The sequence below is a fragment of the Coregonus lavaretus genome (genome assembly GCF_964263955.1).
Source record: "Coregonus lavaretus genome assembly, contig: HAP1_SCAFFOLD_607, whole genome shotgun sequence".
NCBI lineage: Eukaryota > Metazoa > Chordata > Actinopteri > Salmoniformes > Salmonidae > Coregonus > Coregonus lavaretus.
In genome coordinates, this window is record NW_028157821.1 from 208,954 (window position 1) to 236,238 (window position 27,285).

The following is a 27,285-nucleotide window of genomic DNA, read 5'->3' on the forward strand; positions in this document are numbered from 1 at the left end:
CCAGGGAAGCCCCAGCACCACCGGATACGCAGGAGAGTCAATCAGATAGAGCTGAATCGTCTCCTCATGACCCCCCTGTGTCACCATCTTAAGGGGCGCTGTGACCTCCCTAATCAACCCAGATCCTAACGGACGGCTATCTAGGGCATGTACAGGGAAAGGCTTATCAACGGGAAGGAGAGGAATCCCTAACTCTACACAGAACTGGCGATCTACAAAATTCCCAGCTGCGCCTGAATCTACTAGCGCCTTATGCTGGGAACGAGGTGCAACCTGTGGAAAACAAACAGGCAAGGTTAAGTGAACGACAGAAAGCTCTGGGTAAGTAGGGCGCCTACTCACCTGGGGGGACCCCCCAATGCGTGGCCTGCCTTCACCCCCACCGGGGGACCCTCCCCAACACCTAGCCGCGGTGTGCCCTCCACGGCCACAGTTAGTGCAGGGAACGGCCCCCCTCGGGTTCCTACTCCTCCGTTCTCTAGCGCCAGCACCCCCGAGCTCCATAGGGCTCGGCTCGGAGGTGCTGGAGGGTGAAATGGGCGACCCCCACCCGGGACGTCCACGGGTGGCGAGCAGGGTGTCCAGCCGAATGGCCATGTCGACCAGTTGGTCAAACGACAACGTGGTATCCCTGCACGCCAACTCTCTCTGGACGTCCTCCCGGAGGCTGCAGCGGAAGTGGTCTATGAGGACCCGCTCATTCCACCCTGCATCTGCCGCTAGAGTCCGGAATTCCAGAGCAAAATCCTGGGCGCTCCTCATCCCCTGTCGGAGGTAGAACAGACGCTCCCCCGCCGCCTTCCCTTCTGGTGGATGGTCAAACACGGCACGGAAGCGGCGGGAGAACTCCGCATAGGTAACGGTAGCGGCGTCCATTCTCCTCCATTCGGCGTTGGCCCACTCCAACGCCTTGCCGGTGAGACAGGAGATGAGGGCGGAGACGCTCTCGTGTCCCGAGGGCGCCGGGTGTACGGTGGCGAGGTAGAGCTCCACTTGCAGCAGGAACCCTTGACACCCGGCAGCGGAGCCGTCGTACGCCCTCGGGAGCGAGAGCCGAATCCCACTGGTTTCCGGAAGGTGGACAGGAGGACTGACCGATGGGGATGGTCCGGTAGGTGGGGGCGTGGGTACCCCGCTGCTTTCCCATCGGTGGAGAGTGTTCATCACCCGATCCAGGGCGTGACCGATCTGGTTGATCCTGTCCTCCTGCCCACGAAGACGGTCCTCCATGGTCTCTGTTGGCGCGGTTGCTCCTGCTGATTCCATGTCGGATGTGTGATTCTGTCAGAACGCTGAGTGTGGATGTGGTGCAGGGAATCAAGCGCAGGAACAAGGGTGTTCGTCAACAGACTTTAGTAATCAAAAATAGAACTCCAAACAGGTGGATAGCCAACCCAACCGGGAGGCATGAACAAAATTACGCACACACACAACAGTGCGTAAAAACAAGAAAAGGCGCACGCAGTGCGGACTCTCTACACAAACAAATACGAGAGAGAAAACCCATCAACAGCAACAGCTGACATAACAATCACACATAACACCTGACCCAACACACGATAACTAAATAGGAAACAAAATCAAACACTAACAAGGGACAGGTGTACAAACAGACAAAACCAAACAAACATGAAACATCGAACGGTGGCAGCTAGTACTCCGGGGACGACGACCGCCGAAGCCTGCCCGAACAAGGAGGAGGAGCAGCCTCGGCCGAAACCGTGACAGTTACAATCTATCTGCAATGTTAAGCTGATCTACCCCCAGGGCAGTGGTTGACCTTTTCATGACCTTGTGGCACAACACCAAATACATAATTCAAAAATAACTATTTTTTAAGAGAGAATAAAAGGTGGTCTCTTTAATTATTTATAATGATGGTCAATCATTCAGTTAAATAGAGCACAGGCCTGAATGAAAATGTCCTCCAAAGAAATGAGTTGGTAGTGGTGGTGGGTTTGGCCTAAATACATGTTTAAAAAACATTAACTAAATTCATAAACTTCCTAGGTTTTCCAGATATCACAGTTTTCCCTCCTGATTACCTACATGTGTTAACCCTGAACCTGATTCACTCATAGATTAAACCTGTCAGACTTCACCCTGGTCCTAGTCTACTCACTTTCAAAGCACTAACAGGTTGGTTACAGCCAGCTGCTGTAGTATCATCAATATTAATTTTTCAATATTCGTATACTTATTTCTCTCTCTCTCCTACAAGAACGTTCTCTCTCTCTCTCTCTCTCTCTCTCTCTCTCTCTCTCTCTCTCTCTCTCTCTCTCTCTCTCTCTCTCTCTCTCTCTCTCTCAATTTCAATTCAATTTCAATTCAATTTCAATTTAAGGGCTTTATTGGCATGGGAAACGTGTGTTAACATTGCCAAAGCAAGTGAAGTAGATAGTAAACAAAAGTGAAATAAACAATAAATATTAACAGTAAACATTACACTCAGAAGTTTCAAAAGAATAAAGACATTTCAAATGTCATATTATGTATATATACAGTGTTGTAACAATGTGAAAATAGTTAAAGTACAAATGGGAAAATATATAAACATAAATATGGGTTGTATTTACAATGGTGTTTGTTCTTCACTGGTTGCCCTTTTCTTGTGGCAACAGGTCACAAATATTGCAGCTGTGATGGCACACTGTGGTTTTTCACCCAGTAGATAAGGGAGTTTATCAAAATTGGGTTTGTTTTCAAATTCTTTGTGGATCGCTGTAATCTGAGGGAAATATGTGTCTCTAATATGGTCATACATTTGGCAGGAGGTTAGGAAGTGAAGCTCAGTTTCCAACTCATTTTGTGGGCAGTGTGCACATAGCCTGTCTTCTCTTGAGAGCCAGGTCTGCCTACGGCGGCCTTTCTCAATAGCAAGGCTATGCTCACTGAGTCTGTACATAGTCAAAGCTTTCCTTAAGTTTGGGTCAGTCACAGTGGTCAGGTATTCTGCCACTGTGTACTCTCTGTTTAGGGCCAAATAGCATTCTAGTTTGCTCAGTTTTTTTGTTTGTTCTTTCCAATGTGTCAAGTAATTCTCTTTTTGTTTTCTCATGATTTGGTTGGGTCTAATTGTGTTGTTGTTGTTGTTGTTGTTGTTGTCCTGGGGCTGTGTGGGGTCTGTTTGTGTTTGTGAACAGAGCCCCAGGACAAGCTTACTTAGAGGACTCTTCTCCAAGTTCATCTCTCTGTAGGTGATGGCTTTGTTATGGAAGGTTTGGGAATCGCTTCCTTTTAAGTGGTTATAGAATTTAACGGCTCTTTTCTGGATTTTGATAATTAGCGGGTATTGGCCTAATTCTGCTCTGCATGCATTATTTGGTGTTTTACGTTGTACACGGAGGATGTTTTTGCTGAATTCTGCATGCAGAGTCTCAATTTGGTGTTTGTCCCATTTTGTGAATTCTTGGTTGGTGAGCGGACCCCAGACCTTAGAACCATAAAGGGCAATGGGTTCTATAACTGATTCAAGTATTTTTAGCCAGATCCTAATTGGTATGTCAAATTTTATGTTCCTTTTGATGGCATAGAAGGCCCTTCTTGCCTTGTCTCTCAGATCATTCACAGCTTTGTGGAAGTTACCTGTGGCGCTGATGTTTAGGCCGAGGTATGTATAGTTTTTTGTGTGCTCTAGGGCAACGGTGTCTAGATGGAATTTGTATTTGTGGTCCTGGCAACTGGACCTTTTTTGGAACACCATTATTTTTGTCTTACTGAGATTTACTGTCAGGGCCCAGGTCTGACAGAATCTATGCAGAAGATCTAGGTGCTGCTGTAGGCCCTCCTTGGTTGGTGACAGAAGCACCAGATCATCAGCAAACAGAATACATTTGACTTCAGATTCTAGTAGGGTGAGGCCGGGTGCTGCAGACTGTTCTAGTGCCCTCGCCAATTCGTTGATATATATGTTGAAGAGGGTGGGGCTTAAACTGCATCCCTGTCTCACCCCACGGCCCTGTGGAAAGAAATGTGTGTGTTTTTTGCCAATTTTAACTGCACACTTGTTGTTTGTGTATATGGATTTTATAATGTTGTATGTTTTTCCCCCAACCCCACTTTCCATCAATTTGTATAGCAGACCCTCATGCCAAATTGAGTCAAAAGCTTTTTGAAATCAACAAAGCATGAGAAGACTTTGCCTTTGTTTTGGTTTGTTTGTTTGTCAATTAGGGTGTGCAGGGTGAATACGTGGTCTGTCGTACGGTAATTTGGTAAAAAGCCAATTTGACATTTACTCAGTATATTGTTTTCACTGAGGAAATGAACTAGTCTGCTGTTAATGATAATGCAGAGGATTTTCCCAAGGTTGCTGTTGACGCATATCCCACGGTAGTTATTGGGGTCAAATTTGTCTCCACTTTTGTGGATTGGGGTGATCAGTCCTTGGTTCCAAATATTGGGGAAGATGCCAGAGCTAAGGATGATGTTAAAGAGTTTAAGTATAGCTAATTGAAATTTGTGGTGTGTATATTTTATCATTTCATTGAGGATACCATCAACACCACAGGACTTTTTGGGTTGGAGGGTTTGTATTTTGTCCTGTAGTTCATTCAATGTAATTGGAGAATCCAGTGGGTTCTGGTAGTCTTTAACAGTTGATTCTAAGATTTGCATTTGATCATGTATATTTTTTTGCTGTTTGTTCTCTGTTATAGGGCCAAAAAGATTGGAGAAGTGGTTTACCCATACATCTCCGTAAGTGGTTTACCCATACATCTCCGTTTTGGATAGATAGCTCTTCGTGTTGTTGTTTGTTTAGTGCTTTCCAATTTTCCCAGAAGTGGTTAGAGTCTATGGATTCTTCAATTACATTGAGCTGATTTCTGACATGCTGTTCCTTCTTTTTCCGTAGTGTATTTCTGTATTGTTTTAGTGATTCACCATAGTGAAGGCGTAGGCTCAGGTTTTCTGGGTCTCTATGTTTTTGGTTGGATAGGTTTCTCAATTTCTTTCTTAGGTTTTTGCATTCTTCATCAAACCATTTATCACTGTTATTACTTTTCTTTGGTTTTCTGTTAGAGATTTTTAGATTTGATAGGGAAGCTGAGAGGTCAAATAAACTGTTTAGGTTTTCTACTGCCAAGTTTACACCTTCACTATTACAGTGGAACGTTTTGTCCAGGAAGTTGTCTAGAATGGATTGAATTTGTTGTTTCCTAATTGTTTTTTGGTAGGTTTCAACACTACTTTCCTTCCATCTATAGCATTTCTTAATATTATTCAGTTCCTTTGGCTTTGATGCCTCATGATTGAGTATTGCTCTGTTCAAGTAGACTGTGATTTTGCTGTGGTCTGATAGGGGTGTCAGTGGGCTGACTGTGAACGCTCTGAGAGACTCTGGGTTGAGGTCAGTGATAAAGTAGTCTACAGTACTACTGCCAAGAGATGAGCTATAGGTGTACCTACCATAGGAGTCCCCTCGAAGCCTACCATTGACTATGTACATACCCAGTGTGCGACAGAGCTGCAGGAGTCGTGACCCGTTTTTGTTGATTAAGTCTGATCTGAGGGGGCCTAAATGGGGTGTGGGCATGGTTGACTTGGGGGGGAGTTAATTGGTGGGGGTGGGGGTGTAGATGTGGTTGATGGTGCTGTGGTCTGGATGTAGGTCCTCTCTGCGGGGGTCCTCTATGTGTAGGTCCTGGGGGGGGTCCCGCAGGTCTGGGAGAGTGTCTCGCTGGTCTGGGCGGGGTGTCTGTTGATCTGTTGCTCCTGTGTGAGGTGTTGGGTCTGCGGTTGAGGGCGATATCCTTTAGGGTCCGGGCGAAGGTGGGCACTGCTGCCTTGTATAGGTGGACCTGGTCATAAAGGCTGTTCACGTCCAGGGTGGAGTGGTGGGCCAGGTAGACATTTGGTTTTGATGCACAGTCACGGGAAATACTTGCGTTTACCCGCTGTATGGTAGCAGGGTGGAAGTCTTTTCGTGGTAACAGGGTTGAGATAACCACTTGTGCGTTGGGGAAAGTAGAAGAAGCTTTTTCTATCACTCCCTTGAGTGATGTGGCCACCCTTTCCTGCTGTGTTCTCAGGTCGTTTGTGCCTGTGTGTATTATTATGTGGCTGGGTGATCCTAGTCGGTCCTCAGACAGAAGGTCTAGGGCGCGCTGGGTGTTTGGACACCAGAGTTTAGACACTGTGTGTTTTGGAAAAAGTTTATTTTCTTGTATGTATTTCCTGTTTGAGTCCATAAGGAGTACAATCTGTGGCTTGTGTATGTCCTCAGTGGGTGTGGGGGGTCGTCATGAGGGCTATCAGAGTGTCTGACTGGGGGGTTGCTCAGAGGGGTTGGGATCCCCTGGGCTTGGGATTCTTCATTTGTTTGTCTGGGTGTGATGTCGAGGCTATGGTCAGGGTCTAGGGTGTACTGTTCTGCTGCGGTGTCGAGACTTTGGCCAGGATCTGAGGTGGGCTGTTCTGCTGGCTTCTCTGCGGGGGTGGCCAGCTCTCTAATGGGTTGTTCTATGTCACCCGTCATCGTTCTCACCTTCTCCTCCAGCACTCTGATCCTCTCCTCTAGTGTTCTGTTCTTCTCCTGCTCCTGCTCTTTCTCCTGTTGATGTTGTCTCACCACAGTCCAGAGTGCAGACATGTCTCTCTCTACCTGCAGCTCTTCAGGTCTAGTTAAGGGGGTGTTGTTGTGCTGGACTGTTGTCTGGGTCTGTGCCGACTGGAGTGTGTTCACCTGCTGTTCCAGCTCCACCTGCCTTACCTCCAGCTGGGTGAATGTATCCTTCATTTCAATGAGGGAGTAGTACTCTGTGCTGGGAAGTTGACTTTCTGCTTGGGGTTGCTCTGTGGGGTTATTTAATGAAGAGGTCTGGTCTGACCCGCTCGGGGTAGGGGTATATTTCTCAAGGGAGAGCTTCTCCTGCTGAGCTATTTCTTTGATTAGGTGAAAGTCCAGCTGGAACTGTTTGGTGTTGCCTGGAACCAAAACGGTTCCAGATTTATAGAGATTAATATTAGACGACTCAGAGTCCTCGTAGTCCAGTATCCTGAGTTTCCACCCGTCGCTAACACCCCCCCTCTTAACAGAGGGGTAGTGTGCTAGTATAGCACTGTGCCATGCCAGGGGATGGTCTGTGTGGAAGATAAGGTTGCTTATGTTCCCATTTTTATACAAATCAGCAAAAAGTGTCTCCTGCTTCCCCAAAAGAAGTTTCAATTTGTACTCTTTTTGTGTCTTGTCGTTTTTTACATTCAGAGGGTACTGTATTTTAATGACCTCTGAACAGTGGGGGGGTGCTTCTAAGGCCTCTCCATTTGGTTGGGGTAGGCTGTACGACTCTCCTGCCATTCTCTCCCTCCTACAATAACATTATCTCTCTCTCTCTCTCTCTCTCTCTCTCTCTCTCTCTCTCTCTCTCTCTCACACACAATAATATTATCTCTCTCACTTTTCCTTCTCTCTCTCTCTCGCTCGCTCGCTCTCTCCCCACAATAACTCTCTCTGTTAAATAAACACCCTCTTGACAGGCCCTTAAAATATTCATGTCTGAGATGTTTAGTTTATAATGGGTTCTGACCCTTTGCTGGTGTGGAGTGTGGCTATAGTGATCTATGATGTTCACTATGTCCAGGCCTTAGTGATACAGTGCCAAATGAAAGTCTATACACCCCTTGCACAATCTTCACATTCTGCTGCCTTAAAATTAAATAAAAACATGTATTACATTTTTTATTTATTTCCTACCGATGTACACAACCTACTCCACATTTTCAAAGTGAAAGAAAAAGTAGTTTTGAAAATCAGAGACATGGTTTGAATATTGCTGTCCAGCAATGATTCCCCAAATAATACACAGAGCTTGTGTAATTTTGACAAAAACAATGGATAAGAGTCGTGCAAAGTTGATAGAATCTTATTTAAAATGATTCACAGCTGTAATGGCTGCCAAAAGTGCTTCCACCAAGTATTAACTCTGGGGTGTACCAAGTATTAACTCTGGGGTGTACCAAGTATTAACTCTGGGGTTACCAAGTATTAACTCTGGGGTGTACCAAGTATTAACTCTGGGGTGTGGAGACATACTCAATCAAGACATCTTCGTTTTATTTTATTAATTTGGTACATTTTCTATAATTTTTCTTTCACTATGAAAATGTGGAGTAGGTTGTGTAGATCGGTAGGGAGATAAATTCCCTAAAATATATTCCCCTGAATTCCTACTGTAATCTATCCTGGGCTGGGAGATTCGGGAAAGCAGGGGAAATACTGAAACCAGCTGGGTTTTCCAAAGGAAATGTAGTAGTTTATCTGTGTTCAATTGTCTCCAGTTAGTATCAGTAGCAGCATCAATGGGAAATGACAGCGCAAACTCTTGGAACTGATTGGTGTGATTGTTTTGGAAACATCACTGTATGCTTATACTGTTATTGTACTGTACTTTTGGGTATCAACTCTTCATTCTACATCTTACATTGGTATTGATGTATACTAACTAACTAATCCAATAACACCAAATGTTAGAAACTTTAGCAAGGCTAATTTAGGCCTCTATTCCTCATGCTATTTAAGATTGTTACCTAAAATAAGATAAGGCCGGAATTCGATCCAACTCAGATTAAAGGCCTGCGCACAGCGATACGCAATTAAAGGGAATTTCCCTGACGTTTGTGGAGATCACTTTCGCTGTAAACGCCACGATTGCTGACTCAAGGAGAAATCGCCTTTAAAAAGTGAACCGGGTAGCACAGGTCGTTAATGTGCGTTTGTTTGAATCCCGACCTAAATATCTCTCTTTAGTTTCTCGACTGTTGTCATGATAGCAGGGAGCAGTTTCAGTATGGTTTTCTGTCCACTTGTGTCCCTGTTGTTGACTCATTGTCGGTTAGTTGTTTGCTTACACAAATCAATGTAAAGGTGTGGTGGCTGTGTGTCATCACAGCCCAGGGAATGACCCTGTTGTATCCCAGAGTCAATGTGAAAACTCCCCCCTGGACTTTCTGAATCGTCTTTATATTGTTGCCACGGCATTATTTTCAAAGAACAGGAAACTGCAAAGTAACACTCGGTCTCCCATTGTCAGGATAGAAAATAAAAACACAGGAAAAAAACGTTATTGGCCGTACCTTCTAAAACATTTGAAAAACGTTTTTCTCAGTTTCACTTCACAAGCAATATTTGGTCCATATTCATGATTCTTCTCAGAGTAGGAGTGCTGATCTAGGATCAGGTCCCCCCGGTCCATATAAATCTTATTTATTATGATCTAAAAGGCACATCTGATCGTAGACCAGCACTCCTTCTCTGAGACACTGCATTATTACGTGCCCAGAACTTTCCCAAATGCTCAAAGTAGAGCCCAACTGTGTCTAACTGAATTCACTTTAAATGGAATAGAAAAAAATATAATTGTTTGTACCATCCAAAACATTTCAAGAACTTCGTCATCAGTTTCACTTCATGCAGTTCAGAATGTTCCCAAATGTTCCACGTAGAGCCCAACAGCATGTAACTGACTTCACTTCCGAAGTCTCCAAAGTGACTCTTCCTTGATTAGATTTGGAAGTCCAAGGCTCTTGCCCCCAGTGGTAATTTGAGTTAATTGCTAGGGGATAATTACACCTCCAATGTACATTAGGTTACGTCAATCTGGATTAAGAGCTGCAATGGTTTTTGCCATGTAATCTGGTGTGGTGACTCAGTGGTGAATTAGGAGCAGCTGTGGCCTGCTGGAGCCGGTCATTGTCACCCCACAACTGCTCTCTTTATCTCTGCTTTTTTTTTTCTAGTTCTATCTCTCTCTCTCTCTCTCTCCAAACCCAGTGTCATTGTCACCCCACAGCTGCTCTCTTTATCGCTGCATTTTTTTTCTCATTCTATCTTATAGCAGCAGGCCAATGGCCCACAACACTTTGCACAATGGGTATGCTAAGATATCTATATTTAGTTTGATTCTATGTTATTTCAAAAGGTCCATCCAATTGGGCATGGACATCAATTCAACATCCATTCCATGTTGGTTCAACGCAATTTTGTTGAAATGACGTGGGGACAGCGTTGAATCAACCAGTGTTTGCCCAGTGGGATGTCAGTATTTATGCAGGTGAAACTCTATTTTTTTTTGTCATTTAAGTGGTTGCAATTACATATTTTACATTGCTCTGTAGCCCAGTTGTGTTACATTTCTCCACAGTACGTTTCATTCACATCTCTCTGTGATTCACCCCCTCCGTTGTCCTAGAAATGTTTGGCAACCATATTGGGCTAATATCCACCGTCAGAGATTGCTAATTTTACCCGGTGACCTAGATGGTGTGTTGAGCATTCAGTGTTCAGTGGCAGACTGGTAGTAGTAGAGGCACAGTGTGGAATGGAAAGGAAAGGCCCAGATTTGAGGCAGCCAACCCAGGAGATAGAGCAGCTAATGGGGGAAGGCCATGTGGGCTCCCCCCTGGAGTGGTATGACTGGCTGGTAATAGGTAAGTAGGTAGTTAGGTGGTGTGCTGGTATAATTTAAATGGTTTGGAACCATGCTTGCATGATAAGTAACCTTGTCTGAGACCTATAGACTTGTGTTGGACTAAATGTCCAATTTTGTAGAGTGTTTCATTCCTCTGCACCTTTGATGCTTTGTCAGGTGTGTCGATGGCTATCCTACTCTGATTTCACTATCACTATTTATTTATTTATTTACATTTAACCTTTATTTAACTAGGCAAGTCAGTTAAGAACAAATTCTTATTTACAATGACGGCCTACCAAAAGGCAAAAGGCCTCCTGCGGGGACGGGGGCTGGGATTAAAAATAAAAATATAGGACAAAACACACATCACGACAAGAGAGACACCACAACACTACATAAAGAGAGACCTAAGACAACAACATAGCATGGTAGCAACACATGACAACACAGCATGGTAGCAATACCACATGACAACAACATGGTAGCAACACAACATGGCAAAAGCATAACATGGTAGCAGCACAAAACATGGTACAAACATTATTGGGCACAGACAACAGCACAAAGGCAAGAAGGTAGAGACAACAATACATCACGCGAAGCAGCCACAACTGTCAGTAAGAGTGTCCATGATTGAGTCTTTGAATGAAGAGATGGAGATAAAACTGTCCAGTTTGAGTGTTTTTTTCAGCTCGTTCCAGTCACTAGCTGCAGCGAACTGAAAGAGGAGCGACCCAGGGATGTGTGTACTTTGGGGACCTTTAACAGAATGTGACTGGCAGAACGGGTGTTGTATGTGGAGGATGAGGGCTGCAGTAGTTATCTCCGATAGGGGGAAGTGAGGCCTAAGAGGGTTTTATAAATAAGCATCAACCAGTGGGTCTTGCGACGGGTATACAGAGATGACCAGTTTACATAGGAATATAGAGTGCAGTGATGTGTCCTATAAGGAGCATTGGTGGCAAATCTGGTGGCCGAATGGTAAAGAACATCTAGCTGCTCAAGAGCACCCTTACCTGCCGATCTATAAATTACCTCTCAGTAATCCAGCATGGGTAGGATGGTCATCTGAACCAGGGTTAGTTTGGCAGCTGGGGTAAAAGAGGAGCGGTTACGATAGAGGAAACCAAGTCTAGATTTAACCTTAGCCTGCAGCTTTGATATGTGCTGAGAGAAGGACAGTGTACCGTCTAGCCATACTCCCAAGTACTTGTATGAGGTGACTACCTCAAGCTCTAAACTCTCAGAGGTAGTAATCACACCGGTGGGGAGAGTGGCATTCTTCTTACCAAACCACATAACCTTTGTTTTGGAGGTGTTCAGAACAAGGTTAAGGGCAGAGAAAGCTTGTTGGACACTAAGAAAGCTTTATTGTAGAGAGTTTAACACAAAATCCAGGGAGGGGCCAGCTGAGTATAAGACTGTATCATCTGCATATAAATGTATGAGAGAGCTTCCTACTGCCTGAGCTATGTTGTTGATGTAAATTGAGAAGAGCCTTGGGGTACTCCCTTGGTGACAGGCAGTGACTGAGACAGTAGATGTTCTGACTTTATACACTGCACTCTTTGAGAGAGGTAGTTAGCAAACCAGGCCAAAGACCCCTCAGAGACACCAATACTCCTTAGCTGGCCCACAAGAATGGAATGGTCTACCGTTATCAAAAGCTTTGGCCAAGTCAATAGAAATAGCAGCACAATATTGCTTAGAATCAAGGGCAATGGTGACATCATTTAGGACCTTTAAGGTTGCAGTGACACATCCATAACCTGAGCGGAAACCAGATTGCATACCAGAAAGAATACTTGTTACGGATACAGGTATCCTGTGTGTGTTTTTGTGTTTTTCCTCTCCTTCTGCCCTAATCACAGGTGTCCTTTATGTTCCTGATTGGTGGTCGTTGGGGTGTCCCACCTGTCCGACATCCGTTTGTCTGCTGATTGCTGAGGTGGACCAATCAGTGGACATTCCTCTGTATTGCACCACCTGTTTCTGGTTTTTCACTTACACCTCCCATTGTTTTAAAAGCCAGTCAGTTGTGTTTGTTGGGAGACTATTTTCCGAATGTGAGTATGGATACTGTGGTGTCCTGTGTTTTGTGTACTCACTCATTTGCTGGTTACTCTGTTTGTTAACTATGTTGTGTGTTTCTGGGAAAAGGGGGATTTAAGCAAGTTGCCCTTGGGCATACATTACCCGTAGGAAGAAAATGGTCTAAAAACACTAGTTAGACCTGAGCGGACCACCCACTGTAATTTCTGTATGATTAGCAGTAGCTTAGCGGTTCTTGAGGCAGGCAAGATCAGTTTAGTTTTTTTTTTACATTATTGTTTCATTCCTTGGGTCCTGCTCAGCCCTTTTTCCCAAACCTTTACCGTGTGTTCAAAATAAACATCTTGTGTTTGACGGTAGCTTATGGTTGTCGGTGTATTTTTTTTTTTCACTGTTTCCATGTCATGATTCTAATTTGCATGAATTATGTTACGGGTCTCTTTTCCATCCACCCTAGACTTTTAAAGCCACGGGGTTCGTAACAATACTATAGACATCAAGAAAGCCAGTCAGTTGATTATTTACATGTTTTTCCAACACCTTTGATAAACAGGGCAAAATAGAAATTGGCCTATAACAGTTAGGATCAGCTTGATCTCCCCCTTTAAATAAAGGACGCACCGAGGCTGCCTTCCAAGCAATGGGAACCTCCCCAGAGAGGAGAGACAGGTTAAAAAGGTCAGAGATGGGCTTGGCGATGATAGGGGCTGCAACCTTAAAGAAGAGAGGATCTGACCCAGATGTTTTTTTGGGGTCAAGTTTAGCACCTCAGACTCAGACTGCCTGCAGGGAGAAACTTTGTAGCGGGGCAGGGGAGAAAGAGGGAGGTGCATCGGGGCTATTTGCATTAGAAGGGGTAACACTAACCTGACCTTTTTCTGACACGGGCTCCAAACTAATAATGGATCACAGTTATATAGCTTTTATTTGCACATTTTACTACATCTCAAAGGACTTGAGATACTTTATGGCAGGCTAACATTCTGTACCCTGTCCACCACAAATACTGTAGAGGGCCTAACTGAAAGCATGTTGGAAAAGTAGGCTAGCTCACCCTACTGACACAGTCAGTGCCATGCAGCAAAGTCTGCACTCGAAAACTCAATGGGCCAAACATCCTTTGAGAAAGTGGGTCTGTCGTAACCTATTGGTACATTGCAGCCCCTTAGATTTCCCTCCTACTGCTACAGTGATACACTCAGTGTCTTCGACATCACTGCTGATCTGGCAGCATTGCTGACTGCAGCGCTGTGTGTTTTGTGTCCCCAATATCTACACAGTGCACTATATAGGGAATAGGGTGCCATTTGGGTTGAGCCATGGTGTCTCCACTAAGCACACAGAGTCACTTCTGTTTCCTGTCTACCCCCCCCCCCTCCCCGCCATCTCTCTCTCTCTGCTACGTTGTTGTGTTGATCTGCTGGCCTGTTGGTTGCATAAGGTTAGTGGGCGGGGCTGTGTGAATACTGGCCCATTGGTTGCATAAGGTTAGTGGGTGGTACTGTGTGAATACTGACTCAGGCACTGTCATTGACGGTGTCGTCAGAATAGTTAGTGATGGCAAATACACCCTGCCAGTGTATTATGACTAATATGTGTGGAAATGGAACAATATTCCAAATGTGAGGGTTGATGTGAGGTCCATTCATTTGATGACGCGGATCTTCCTCCTCAAATTGAATCATCGGTAGAAAACTTGAATAGCCAGTTATAGTCCGTAAATGTGAGTGTTCTGCACTACATCACTAGATGTGTACAGTGTGTAACCGAGAGATTTAAGAGGAGTGAAACCAGTGATGATTGGCCTCTGTAGGACCTGCTTTGACACATTGAGCTCAAATCTCTTCCACAGAGACCTGATCCAGGATGACTGGAACAAACCAACGAAAGCACACACAACTTGGGCCACCATGACAACCTAACATGGTGGTGATATAATTAAAGGTTATTGTTGTTACAGACTAATTGTTGAGGGATTCTCTGTCTGAAAGGAGTCTAGTATGAGACAAAGAAGGATCAGACATAGTCTAGGACTGAATCTCCAGATTCCTAAGGAAGAAGACTATCTATGGTCCTGTCTCTGGTGCTTTAGCCAACTCCTGTCTGTGTTAATTCATTACCTTCCCAAGATGCATGTAGCCTATGTCTTGACAACAAAAGAAGAGTTGGCTACAGCACAAACAGTATATAGGACCAGACAGGCTAGCTTGTATCTCAGAGTTTCCCCTAACATTGTATAGGTGAGGGTAGAGTCCTCGCCTAGCTCTGTTGACCCATGCCTAAAAGAGTTAGACTTCTATCAGTTTCAGTGGACAGGTTTTGTGCCACAGGGCTTGGATGTTGCTTTGGGGGCCTATGCTGTTCTATGCTGCTGCTGGGCCTTGGTCCTACTGTACACCAGCTTCTGCTATTCTGTGAACTTAGCAGCAGCTGGTGTGTCTATGGCCATGCTTCCTCTGTCTCCGCCTGATAGGTTTGTTCGAGCTCAATGCTGCTGACGTTACGCAGTCATCAACCCCCCAACGCTCGGCGGCGAAGTTTCCCCTAGCTAAAGATCTAGGATCAGCTTCCCCTCCCCCAATCCTAACCTTAACCAATAGTGGGGTAAATGCAAAACTGACCCAAGATCAGCGTCTAGGGGTAACTTCACCCTACAACCATCGACCCCCAGCCGACACAGCTATGATCCATCACTACTGGAACACTTTGCCTAGGGATAACACACTACCCAAGCCTGCGAGTGAACTGGGAGACAAATAGATTTTTTGCAATTGATTGCTGTGTGGGCTGATTGCACAATGTTTCGGTTGGTCTCACTTACAAGGAAACTGTGACTAAGTTTGCACTACAGCCGTGATAGGCCTACGGTGTGTCATCATCAGCCAATATGGGTGAGTTTCCTGAAAACCTTGTTTGATGGTCAATGTCTGTGTGAACGAACAACATTTGTCAAGTGAAGCACTTTGCTGTTCTACAAGTGATGTGGGTAGTCTGGGTCGTCAAAATAAATTGAGTACCAGATTAGCTACAAGGCTTTCAGGAAACCGGCAACTGAATGATAAGTACACAACTGTCTGTAGACCTTTAGGCAAGACTCCACTTTGACAACTTTGACTTAGCTTGTGAGCTGTTCTTGAAAGAAAAGCCTTTCTCCCACAGATTTCTTCTGCAGTGTGTTAGATAACTTCATTCAGATAACTCAGTCAAGGCTTGCACGTACACACACACACACACATTCGCTTTCAGGAACTGGACCAGTCAGTGGTCGGTTATTGTTCCTGTAATGAATGACAGTAGTCGTTTCAGCTGACGACCCCAGGGATTGTAGAACACAGAGTGTTTCCTGAGGGAAACCTTGTAAAGTCACAGTTCAGCCCTTTAATGCATAAAGACTACAGCCAGTGTCACAGTTCAGCCCTGTATTCTGACTCACAGCCGCCAACTCCTGCTCCCAAGAAAAGGACACAAGCTGGTGTGAATCAGATGTTGCCTTCCAAATGTCACCCTATTCCCTCTTTAGTGCTCTACATTTGACCAGGGCCCATAAGGGTAGTGCATGCTATATAGGGGATAGGTTGACATTTGGGAGGCACACAGTCACTGACGTACAGAGCCTGACAAATTCAGCTGGGAGATTGCCAAATGTTATCGATGGCAGATCGTTTTGTGAACTTTGAGGATCAGTTCACCAACACTGGCCATGAAGAGCTACGGTTGAGCAGGCTTTTGTTCCAGCCTTGCATTGACACACCTGATTCAACTAGGTCCTCTGTAGCTCAGCTGGTAGAGCACGGCGCTTGTAACGCCAAGGTAGTGGGTTCGATCCCCGGGACCACCCATACACAAAAAAAATGTATGCACGCATGTATGCACGCATGACTGTAAGTCGCTTTGGATAAAAGCGTCTGCTAAATGGCATATTATTATTATAACTAATCAAGACATTGATTTGGAGCCCAGTTCTGCCGGATGGTTAGTGTCAAATCACTGAATCAGGAGGAGCCCGTAAGTCTGTCTTATCTGTTATTAGCCAGTGCTGTGGTGTTGTGCCTGTGCCTTGTAGGACACATTAGCACCGTTATATTTAGCCACTTGGTGACAGTGTGGCATGCTGCTTTCTGTCCTCGCTAATTTGTGTGACATCACTCGTCGTTCACAGTGTTAGGGTGAAACAAGTCTACTTTTAGGAACAATATATACTAAGTTCAAGGTTTAGTTCCCTGTAGTTGTTTAAAATAATGTTAGTGCTTTGTGCTCTGAAGTGAAACTCCAAAAATGGTCTGTGAGGATTCGGATGAGGAGAGTGCACGTCTCTTGCAAAAGAGCATTTCACTGCTGGTTGATGTTTACACTTTCAGCTACAGTACAGTCCTACACTGTTGCAGTTAGCTAGTGGAGGTTCTTCTGTAGAACTTGTATAGTGAGACCTGGGTTCTAGTACTATTTGAAATCATTCCAAATACTTTAGCTGTGCTTTATTGAGCTTTCCTGGTGCAATGGAACCAATTGAAGTCAAACCTCTCCTACCTGGAAACACTAAAAGTATTACGATTTCAAATAGTATTTGAACCCAGGTCTGCAGTAGACTACTCCTTCCAGAAATAGGATGTCTGAGAAGCAAGGCTACACACCAGACAGTGCCTCTACACTCTTAGAGAAAAAGGTGCTATCTAGAATCTTAAAGGGTTGTTCGGCTGTCCCCATAGGAGAACCCTTTGAAGAACTCTTTTTGGTTCCAGGTAGAACCCATTTGGTTCCATGTAGAACCCTTTTGGTTCCATGTAGAACCCTTTCTACAGAGGGTTCTACATGGAACCCTAAAGGGTTCCACCTAGAAGCAAAAAGGGTTCTACCTGGAACCAAAAAGGGTTATCCTATGTGGACAGCCAAATAACCCTTTTTTCTAAGAGTGTAGCGATGTAGTGATTTCCTTCCCATTGTGTCGTAAGGAGTAAAGGCTATCACAATTTCCTCTCATGTAGATCTACAGAGAAAGGTATCTTGTGGCCTGTGTGGTTCAGTTAAAGCCTCTGACCCAGCTACACATACTGTATGATGCCAGAGTCGACATGGGTTAGAATCTTAATACAAAATATATTCTACACTTCTATTTCAGAGGATACCCAGCATCACCCCACGTGTTATGAAATGGTGGTCACCCATCATTGTGGTGTACATGGTATTTGTTTATATTTGACAATGTAAGGTACAGAGCAGTGGAGGCTGCTGAGTGGAGGACGGCTCAAAATAATGTCTGGAATGGAGTGAATGGATTGTGTTTGATACCATTCCATTAACTCAATTCCAGTCATTATTTTGAGCCGTCCTCCCCTCAGCAGCCTCCACTGGTACCGAGTACTTTATGTGTATGGTGTTAACTTCAGTACAGAAATGTGTAGGCGGCTTAACTTACCCTGTCCCACAGCTTAATTTACCCCATACCCGGGGTAGGTTGTGCCAAGAGACCACTTTTTTGGGACAAGCTATGTTTTCAAAACTGTAATGTTTACATGAATTCTGATAATATTTACGTCATTTAGCAGACGCTCTTATCCAGAGCGACTTACAGTTAGTGAATACATATATATATTTTTTTATACTGGCCCCCCGTGGGAATCAAACCCACAACCCTGGCGTTGCAAACGCCATGCCCTATCAACTACGCTACATCCCTGACGGCCATTCCCTCCCCTACCCTGGACGACTCTGGTCCAATTGTGCGCCGGCCATGAATCTCCCGGTCGCGGCCGGCTGCGACAGAGCCTGGATTCGAACCAGGATCTCTAGTGGCACAGTTAGCACTGCGATGCAGTGCCTTAGACCACTGCGCCACTCAGGAGTTTACACAACATCCGGAAATACAGTATGTGTAGATATCTTTGTTAGAAAGAATGCTATATTTCCCTTGACGGAGTGATGCTGAATGTAATTTTTTTATTTATTTACCCCACTCTCCCCTAACTGTCTGTGTCTTTTCCATAAAACCTCCATTACACAGTTCTTCTCCATAAAACCCATGTTACGTCAGAGTTCCATTATCAGCTGTTCTAGGTGCTGTGTTCCACCGACTCCAGAGGTCAGGGGTCAGGTATACAGTGTTCTGGGTAGAAGTTGTCCTCAGGCTACAGTACTTTCCCTCCTCATATCTATATCAGTGTCCGGTCTTCACGAAAAGGAGGGATGTAGGGAAGGTTGTGGGAAGGTTTCTCCAGCTCTGTTGCCTCTCAACCTAAAATAATTTGGCATGGTAGTACATTCACAGGCTCCAACACATATCACCTATATTGGTTAGTGGCATACGTAGAAGTATTGGTTAGTGGCAAACGTAGACTTTGTCCTTTCCTCAGCCTACTAACCCTCCCTCCCTGCATGGCTAAGTTACAATTTGACATAAGTTGAAGTTAGGATTCACCCCTTAGTGTCTTAGTGAAACAGAGTCAGGGGGATATTTCTGCAGTGATGCATACTGGTGTGTCTTGTCCTTTAGCAGTCCCTGAATATTTAGCTCTCTGACCGGTCTTCATGGAGCTCAAAGTTCTGGACTTCTCTCTGACTGGTCTTCAGGGAGCTCAAAGTTCTGGACTTCTCTCTGACTGGTCTTCAGGGAGCTCAACGTTCTGGATTTCTCTCTGACTGGTCTTCAGGGAGCTCAAAGTTCTGGACTTCTCGCTGACCGGTCTTCAGGGAACTCAAAGTTCTGGACTTCTCTCTGACCGGTCTTCAGGGAACTCAAAGTTCTGGACTTCTCTCTGACCTTCGTGGCTCAGCTGTTAGCCTACGTTTTAAGGAATTAGCCTACTGTACTATACTGAATTTTAATCTTCTTATCACTGCCAAAGGAATAGTCTCTCTGCTTCAGAACTTAACTCCTTAGATTGACACCCCAGCTAACACATTTTGTTTCCCACAACATTATTTGGTATTTTGTATTTTATTAGGATCCCCATTAGCTGTTGCAAAAGCAGCAGCTACTCTTCCTGGGGTCCACACAAAACATGAAACATGACATGATACAGAACATTAAGAGAACAGCTCAAGGACAGAACTACATTTTTTTTTAAAGGCACACATTGCCTACATATCAATACATACACACAAACTATCTAGGTCAAATAGGGGAGAGGCGTTGTGCCGTGAGGTGCCATTAAACCCCTACAACTCATCCAGAATGCCGCAGCCCGTCTGGTGTTCAACCTTCCCAAGTTCTCTCACGTCACCCCCCTCCTCCGCACACTCCACTGGCTTCCAGTTGAAGCTCGCATCCGCTACAAGACCATGGTGCTTGCCTATGGAGCAGTGAGGGGAACGGCACCTCTGTACCTTCGGGCTCTGATCAGTCCCTACACCCAAACGAGGGCATTGCGTTCATCCACCTCTGGCCTGTTGGCTCCCCTTCCTCTGCGGAAGCATAGTTCCCGCTCAGCCCAGTCAAAACTGTTCGCTGCTCTGGCACCCCAATGGTGGAACAAGCTCCCTCACGACGCCAGGACAGCGGAGTCACTCACCACCTTCCGGAGGCATTTGAAACCCCACCTCTTTAAGGAATACCTGGGATAGGATAAAGTAATCCTTCTACCCCCCCCCCCCCCCCCCCCAAAATTGTAAAGTGGTTATCCCACTGGCTATAGGGTGAACGCACCAATTGGTGAGTCGCTCTGGATAAGAGCGTCTGCTAAATGACGTAAATGTGCCCTTGAGCAAGGCACCTAACCCTAATTGCTCCTGTAAGTCGCTCTGGATAAGAGCGTCTGCTAAATGACTAAAATGTAAATGTAAATGTAATGTGTTGCTTTATCTGTTTCCTGAAACCAGGTTTGCTGTTTATTTGAGCAATATGAGATGGAACGGAGTTCCATGCAATAATGGCACTATATAATACTGTATGCTTTCTTGAATTTGTTCTGGATTTGGGGACTGTGAAAAGACCCTAGTGGCATGTCTGGTGGAGTAGGTGTGTGTCAGAGCTATGTGTAAGTTGACTATGCAAACAATTTGGAATTTTCAATACATTAATGTTTCTTATAAAAAGAAGAAGTGTTGCAGTCAGTCTCTCCTCAACTCTTAGCCAAGAGAGACTGACTGTCACGCCCTGACTCTAGGACTGGTATTTGTTGAGTCAGGGTGTGTATTTTCTGTGTCGTGTTGTGCTATGTTTATTGTCTATGGTTAGATCTAGTATGTATAGATCTATGTTGGCCAGGGTGGTTCCCAATCAGAGGCAGCTGTAGCTCGTTGTCTCTGATTGGGGACCATACTTAGGTAGCCTGTTGGCACTAGTGGGTTGTGGGATCTTGTTCCGTATAGGTTTGTTGTGTGTACCTTAAGACTTCATGTATCGTTTGTTTGTTGTTTTGTCGTGTTTGCACAGTTGTAATAAACATTTACGCTTATCACGCTGCGCCTTGGTTCGACCAGTCTTTAAACGATCGTGACACTGGCATGCATAGTATTTATATTAGCCCTCTGATTACAATGAAGAGCAAGACGTGCCACTCTGTTTTGGGCCAGCTGCAGCTTAACTAGGTATTTCCTTACAGCACTGGACCACACGACTGGACAATAACCAAGATTAGACAACTAGAGCCTAGAGAACTTGCTTTTTGGAGTGTGGTGTCAAAAAAGCAGAGCATCTCTTTACTACGGACAGACCTCTCCCCAACTTTACAACCATTGAATCTATATGTTTTGACAAACTAAGGTAACGCCAAGTAATTTAGTCTCCTCAACTTGTTCAACAGCCACACCATTCATTACCAGATTCAGCTGAGGTCTAGAACTTAGGGAATGATTTGTACCAAATACAATGCTCTTAGTTTTAGAGATGTTCAGGACCAGTTTATTAGTGGCCACCCATTCCAAAACAGACTGCAACTCTTTGTTAAGGGTTTCGGTGACTTCATTAGCTGTGGTTGCTGATGCGTATATGGTTGAATCATCAGCATACATGGACACACATGCTTTATGGGAAAGTTGTTTTTCAAATAACCAAAGGAGAACCTTTAGGGAATGTTATGGGAATGTTCAGTGTTAGCTGGGACAGTCCTTCAAAACAAATGAGCCTGCCTGGTAGTGTCCCTGTCTGTTTGTGCTTTAGTCAACAACTCCTCTCAGTGTCCGTGTGTTGTCATTCCCTGATTGATGACGTTTAATGTGGGACTTATTTAGTACGTTGTCATGCCAAAGATGCACTGTATGGCTTGACGATGATAAAAGAGTTGGCTGCATCATGTACAGTAGGAGGCCACGCTAAAACCAAATGTTGAAACAGTTTCCTATGGGGTTTGTAATCGGCTATCTTATTACAATATGATTGTGTTTGTGCTTCCATAGCATGTATCTACTACCTACCAACACATCTTTCTTTAGAGAGTGATATATGGCACCACTTGAGCATGTTTTATGTCAATGGTTTCAGTAAAACATTAAGAATTACCGTCTCCCGATCCAATTTGTGAACCATCAGGTAAGGTACATGTAGATCACAGGAGGTTGGTGGCACCTTAATTGGGGAGGACGGGCTTGTGGTAATGGCTGGAGCAGAATAAGTGGAATGGTATCAAATACATCAATCACATGGTTTCCATTCCATTTCCAGCCATTATTATGAGCTGTTCTCCCCTCAGCAGCCACCTGTGATGTAGATTCAGACTGATACACTCTGACCTGCTGCAGCTCATCAAATTAGTAGGGAGAGACCTAGGCTGTGTGTGTGTGAAAGAGAGGTTGTGATTGCCTCTGCAGATGTCATCTCTCTGAAGGGCCCACTATCACACTGTTGACATGAAGGAGGGAGGGAGTGAAGGGAATGGAGGGAGGGAATGATACAAGGGAAAGAGGGAGTGAAGAGGAGAGGTAGTGGATACAATGAATGGAGAAAGAGGCAGAGAGAGAGATGAAACCTAATAGCCTGGTGATTATTACCGCTAGTCCCCTCTGTCTCCCAGACCTCTGAGCATCACTAGAGTGCCACTGTGCTGTTCAATTCCATGAGGAGTTTACCACTGTCATCATTACACACACACACACACACACACACACACACACACACACACACACACACACACACACACACACACATACACACACATACACACACACTGCCATTACTCTCCCACTGTCCCTGATCTAATTTCTTTCTCACACACTATTCAATCTAATGAGTGTTACTGCATGATAAATGTGTGTGTCATTGTTGGTGAGAGCACATCAACAACAAGAAGAGTGATGATACTAATCACCCCCTATCTCTCTGTCTTCCCCCTGTCTCCCTCTTTTTCTCTCCCTCTCTCCCTTCTCTCCCTCCCCATCCCTCCCTGTCTCCCTCTCTCTCTCTCTCCCTCTACCTCCATCCCCTCCATCCCCCCTCCCTCCATCCCCTCTCCCTCTCTCTCTCTCCCATCCGCTCACCCTCTCCCTCTCTCCCCACCTCTCTCTCGCTCCCTCCCTCCCTCCATCTCCCTCTCTCCCCACCTCTCTCTCCCTCCATCCCCTCTCTCTCTCTCTCCCCACCTCTCTCTCTCTCCCTCCCCCCTCCATCTCTCTCTCCCCACATCTCCCCCTACATCCCCTCTCTCTCTCTCTCTCCCCACCTCTGTCTCTCTCCCTCCCCTCCATCTCTATTTCCTTTGTAGCTGCTGAGTGAGAAGATAAGTGGTACTGAAGGGACAAAGCTGGATGAAGACTTCATGGAGATGGAGAGGGTAAGGATGACAGAGAAGGTGCTATTAGCAACCCAAAACGTTCCTGTAGTATACACAATGGCTGGCTCTGGGGTGTATTGTCCCCTAGGTACAGATCTAGGATCAGCTTCCCCTCCACCAATCCTAAACTTAACCATTAGTAGGGAAAATGCTAAACTGAACTAAGATCAGTGTCTAAGAAAAAAAAAAAAACTTCACTCTACTCCCAATGGCTACGTCCCAAATAGCAACCTATTCCCTATGTAGTGCACTACTGTTGACCTGGGCCCTATGGGCCTTTTTTCATAAGTAATGCACTACATAGGAAATAGGGTGCCATTTGTGACGGAGACAATAACTACCAGACCTCAGGATGGATGCATTACTGCTCTTTTACTGTCCACAATGGTGTTCTTCTGTGGTCCCGGGAACTCACAGAGGTACAGGCTTTTGTTCAAGCCCAGTACTGGGCACAGACTTGAGTTCAACGTCTAGTGTTGATTTACATTTGGTTGAGTTGTCAACTGACGTGAATTCAACGTTAATTTTTTGTCATGTCATTGGATTTGGGTTAAAAGTTGGGTGAAGAAAAGGCGAAATGCCCTTACGTTGATGACTTTTTGCAAATCAAATCAGTTTTCCACATTGATTTAACGCCATCACATTAATTTTTTTGGTTGAAATGATGTGGAAACAACGTTGATTCAACCAGTTGATTCAACGTTGATTCAATCAGTTGATTCAACCGTTGATTCAGCACAACTGATTCAACCTATCATTGAGCGTTTAAGTGGTTGAGTCAGGTTCCTGCAGGGTGTGCAGGTTTTTGTTCCAGCTCAATACTAAAAAACTTGATTCAACTACTCAACTCACCATCAAGTGTTTGAGTTGTTGGATCGGATGTATTAGTACTGGGCTGGAACATAGACCTGCACTGGGCTGGAACATAGACCTGCACTGGGCTGGAAGGGTCTCCAGGACCAAGGTGGAAAAACAGTTGTCTTCTAGTAACCAATAAATGCTGAAATAAACACCATCTCTATTGAGCTAACATGATCATTTTGTTTCTAGAAAATCGAGGTCACCAACAAATCAGTGTTGGACCTCTTGTCCAAAACAACAGAATACCTACAACCTAACCCAGGTGAGACAACACTTTACAGAATATTGACTAATGTTCAAAGTTGGTGAAGTTGCTATCTTTGAAGTTGGTGAAATAATGCAGAAGTCATAGAACTTTGCTTTGTAGGTGAATGGTTAGGATGGATGGATGGTTGGATGGATGGTTGGATGGGTGATGGATGGATGAATGAAAGTGCAATGCAGGGTGGTAGCAGTGCGATGCAGGGTGGTATGCTGCTGGTGACAAAAAATACAATTAAAATAATAATATTGCCCTTAAAAGTGATCACTCCATGTGTTTTGCTGTAGCGTCCAGAGCCAAGTTGGGGATGTTAAACACAGTGTCGAAGATGAGAGGACAGGTGAAGACCACAGGATACCCACAGACTGAGGGCCTACTGGGGGACTGTATGATGCGCTATGGCCATGATCTGGGAGACGAGTCCTCCTTCGGTATGAATCACTCACACACACACACGTTCAGCACACATACGTGCACACACACACACACACACATTCTGTCACACACGCTGTGCTATGTGAGGGCTGTGAAGAGCACGAGAGGAAGCCTTTGAAAAGCTTTCATCCTGACCTGACTGTGCACACATCCACCCACGCTTGCACACACACACACACACACCCTGTGTGCTGCCAGCTGGTATGTGCAGTGTTTCTGCCTGTGAAAACCTGTGGCTTTGTTGAGCTGCTTCCCCTCTCAACTCTGACACCTGGTGGGTACAAAACGTATTCACTCTGAACATGGGTTTTGATAATATCATTAGTAAATGCCCAGTTTCCCAGACACAAATTAAGCGTAGTTCTAGACTAAAGCTCATGTTCCCATCTTAGTGAAAGATTAAGGCCAGGCCTCAATCAAAGGTGCGCTATAGAGCAGTACATTTGACTGCAGACAATGCACCTTTTAAAAGCAATTCCCCCATTGTTCGCGGAGATCACATTCATGATAAATGCTGCGAATGTTGGTTCAAGCATGAATAACCTTAAACAGTGTGCTGCTCTATGATTGAATCCTGGCCTAGGCTTAATCTGTGTCTAGAAAACCAGCCCCTAATGTTCATGTTATAAACTTGAATCAGGCATTACATTATCCAGTTATCAACCAGCTTACTGTGTGATCAAGAAACCAATCATTATTTCTCAGTGATCTCGATTTTAACTTTGCAATTCCATTGTTGCATGAATTATTTACTTTACTTTACTTTTACTTTACTTTAGTCATTTAGCAGACGCTCTTATCCAGAGCGACTTACAGTTAGTGAATACATACAGTGGGGAAAGTATTTAGTCAGCCACCAACTGTGCAAGTTCTCCCACTTAAAAAGATGAGAGAGGCCTGTAATTTTCATCATAGGTACACGTCAACTATGACAGACAAATTGAGGAAAAAAAATCCAGAAAATCACATTGTAGGATTTTTAATGAATTTATTTGCAAATTATGGTGGAAAATAAGTATTTGGTCACCTACAAACATGCAAGATTTCTGGCTCTCACAGACCTGTAACTTATTCATTAAGAGGCTCCTCTGTCCTCCACTCGTTACCTGTATTAATGGCACCTGTTTGAACTTGTTATCAGTATAAAAGACACCTGTCCACAACCTCAAACAGTCACACTCCAAACTCCACTATGGCCAAGACCAAAGAGCTGTCAAAGGACACCAGAAACACAATTGTAGACCTGCACCAGGCTGGGAAGACTGAATCTGCAATAGGTAAGCAGCTTGGTTTGAAGAAATCAACTGTGGGAGCAATTATTAGGAAATGGAAGACATACAAGACCACTGATAGTCTCCCTCGATCTGGGGCTCCACGCAAGATCTCACCCGTGGGGTCAAAATGATCACAAGAACGGTGAGCAAAAATCCCAGAACCACACGGGGGGACCTAGTGAATGACCTGCAGAGAGCTGGGACCAAAGTAACAAAGCCTACCATCAGTAACACACTACGCCGCCAGGGACTCAAATCCTGCAGTGGCAGACGTGTCCCCCTGCTTAAGCCAGTACATTTCCAGGCCCGTCTGAAGTTTGCTAGAGTGCATTTGGATGATCCAGAAGAGGATTGGGAGAATGTCATATGGTCAGATGAAACCAAAATAGAACTTTTTGGTAAAAACTCAACTTGTCGTGTTTGGAGGACAAAGTTGCATCCAAAGAACACCATACCTACTGTGAAGCATGGGGGTGGAAACATCATGCTTTGGGGCTGTTTTTCTGCAAAGGGACCAGGACGACTGATCCGTGTAAAGGAAAGAATGAATGGGGCCATGTATCGTGAGATTTTGAGTGAAAACCTCCTTCCATCAGCAAGGGCATTGAAGATGAAACGTGGCTGGGTCTTTCAGCATGACAATGATCCCAAACACACCACCCGGAATACGAAGGAGTGGCTTTGTAAGAAGCATTTCAAGGTCCTGGAGTGGCCTAGCCAGTCTCCAGATCTCAACCCCATAGAAAATCTTTGGAGGGAGTTGAAAGTCCGTGTTGCCCAGCGACAGCCCCAAAACATCACTGCTCTAGAGGAGATCTGCATGGAGGAATGGGCCAAAATACCAGCAACAGTGTGTGAAAACCTTGTGAAGACTTACAGAAAACGTTTGACCTGTGTCATTGCCAACAAAGGGTATATAACAAAGTATTGAGAAACTTTTGTTATTGACCAAATACTTATTTTCCACCATAATTGCAAATAAATGCATTAAAAATCCTACAATGTGATTTTCTGGATTTTCTTTTCTCATTTTGTCTGTCATAGTTGACGTGTACCTATGATGAAAATTACAGGCCTCTCTCATCTTTTTAAGTGGGAGAACTTGCACAATTGGTGACTGACTAAATACTTTTTTTCCCCACTGTATATATATATTTTTTTTATACTGGCCCCCCATGGGAATCGAACCCACAACCCTGGTGGTGCGTGTTCCTAGTCCGGTCCGGCCCGTGCCTGCTCCTCGCACCAGACCAGTGGTGCATGTTTCCAGTCCGGCACGGCCCGTGCCT

At 44.8% G+C, this 27,285-nt stretch overlaps 1 protein-coding gene across 1 annotated transcript in view; it reads left to right on the top strand.

Annotated features, from left to right (window-relative positions):
* LOC311124875 (endophilin-A3-like) overlaps positions 1-27,285 on the top strand; it is a 54,313-nt gene that overhangs the window by 17,515 nt on the left and 9,513 nt on the right. The window contains exons 2-4 of the mRNA XM_084198970.1: positions 23,096-23,164; positions 24,215-24,287; positions 24,575-24,718. Coding sequence (XP_084055096.1) covers positions 23,096-23,164; positions 24,215-24,287; positions 24,575-24,718 — 286 coding nt within the window. The remainder of the gene's footprint in view (positions 1-23,095; positions 23,165-24,214; positions 24,288-24,574; positions 24,719-27,285) is intronic.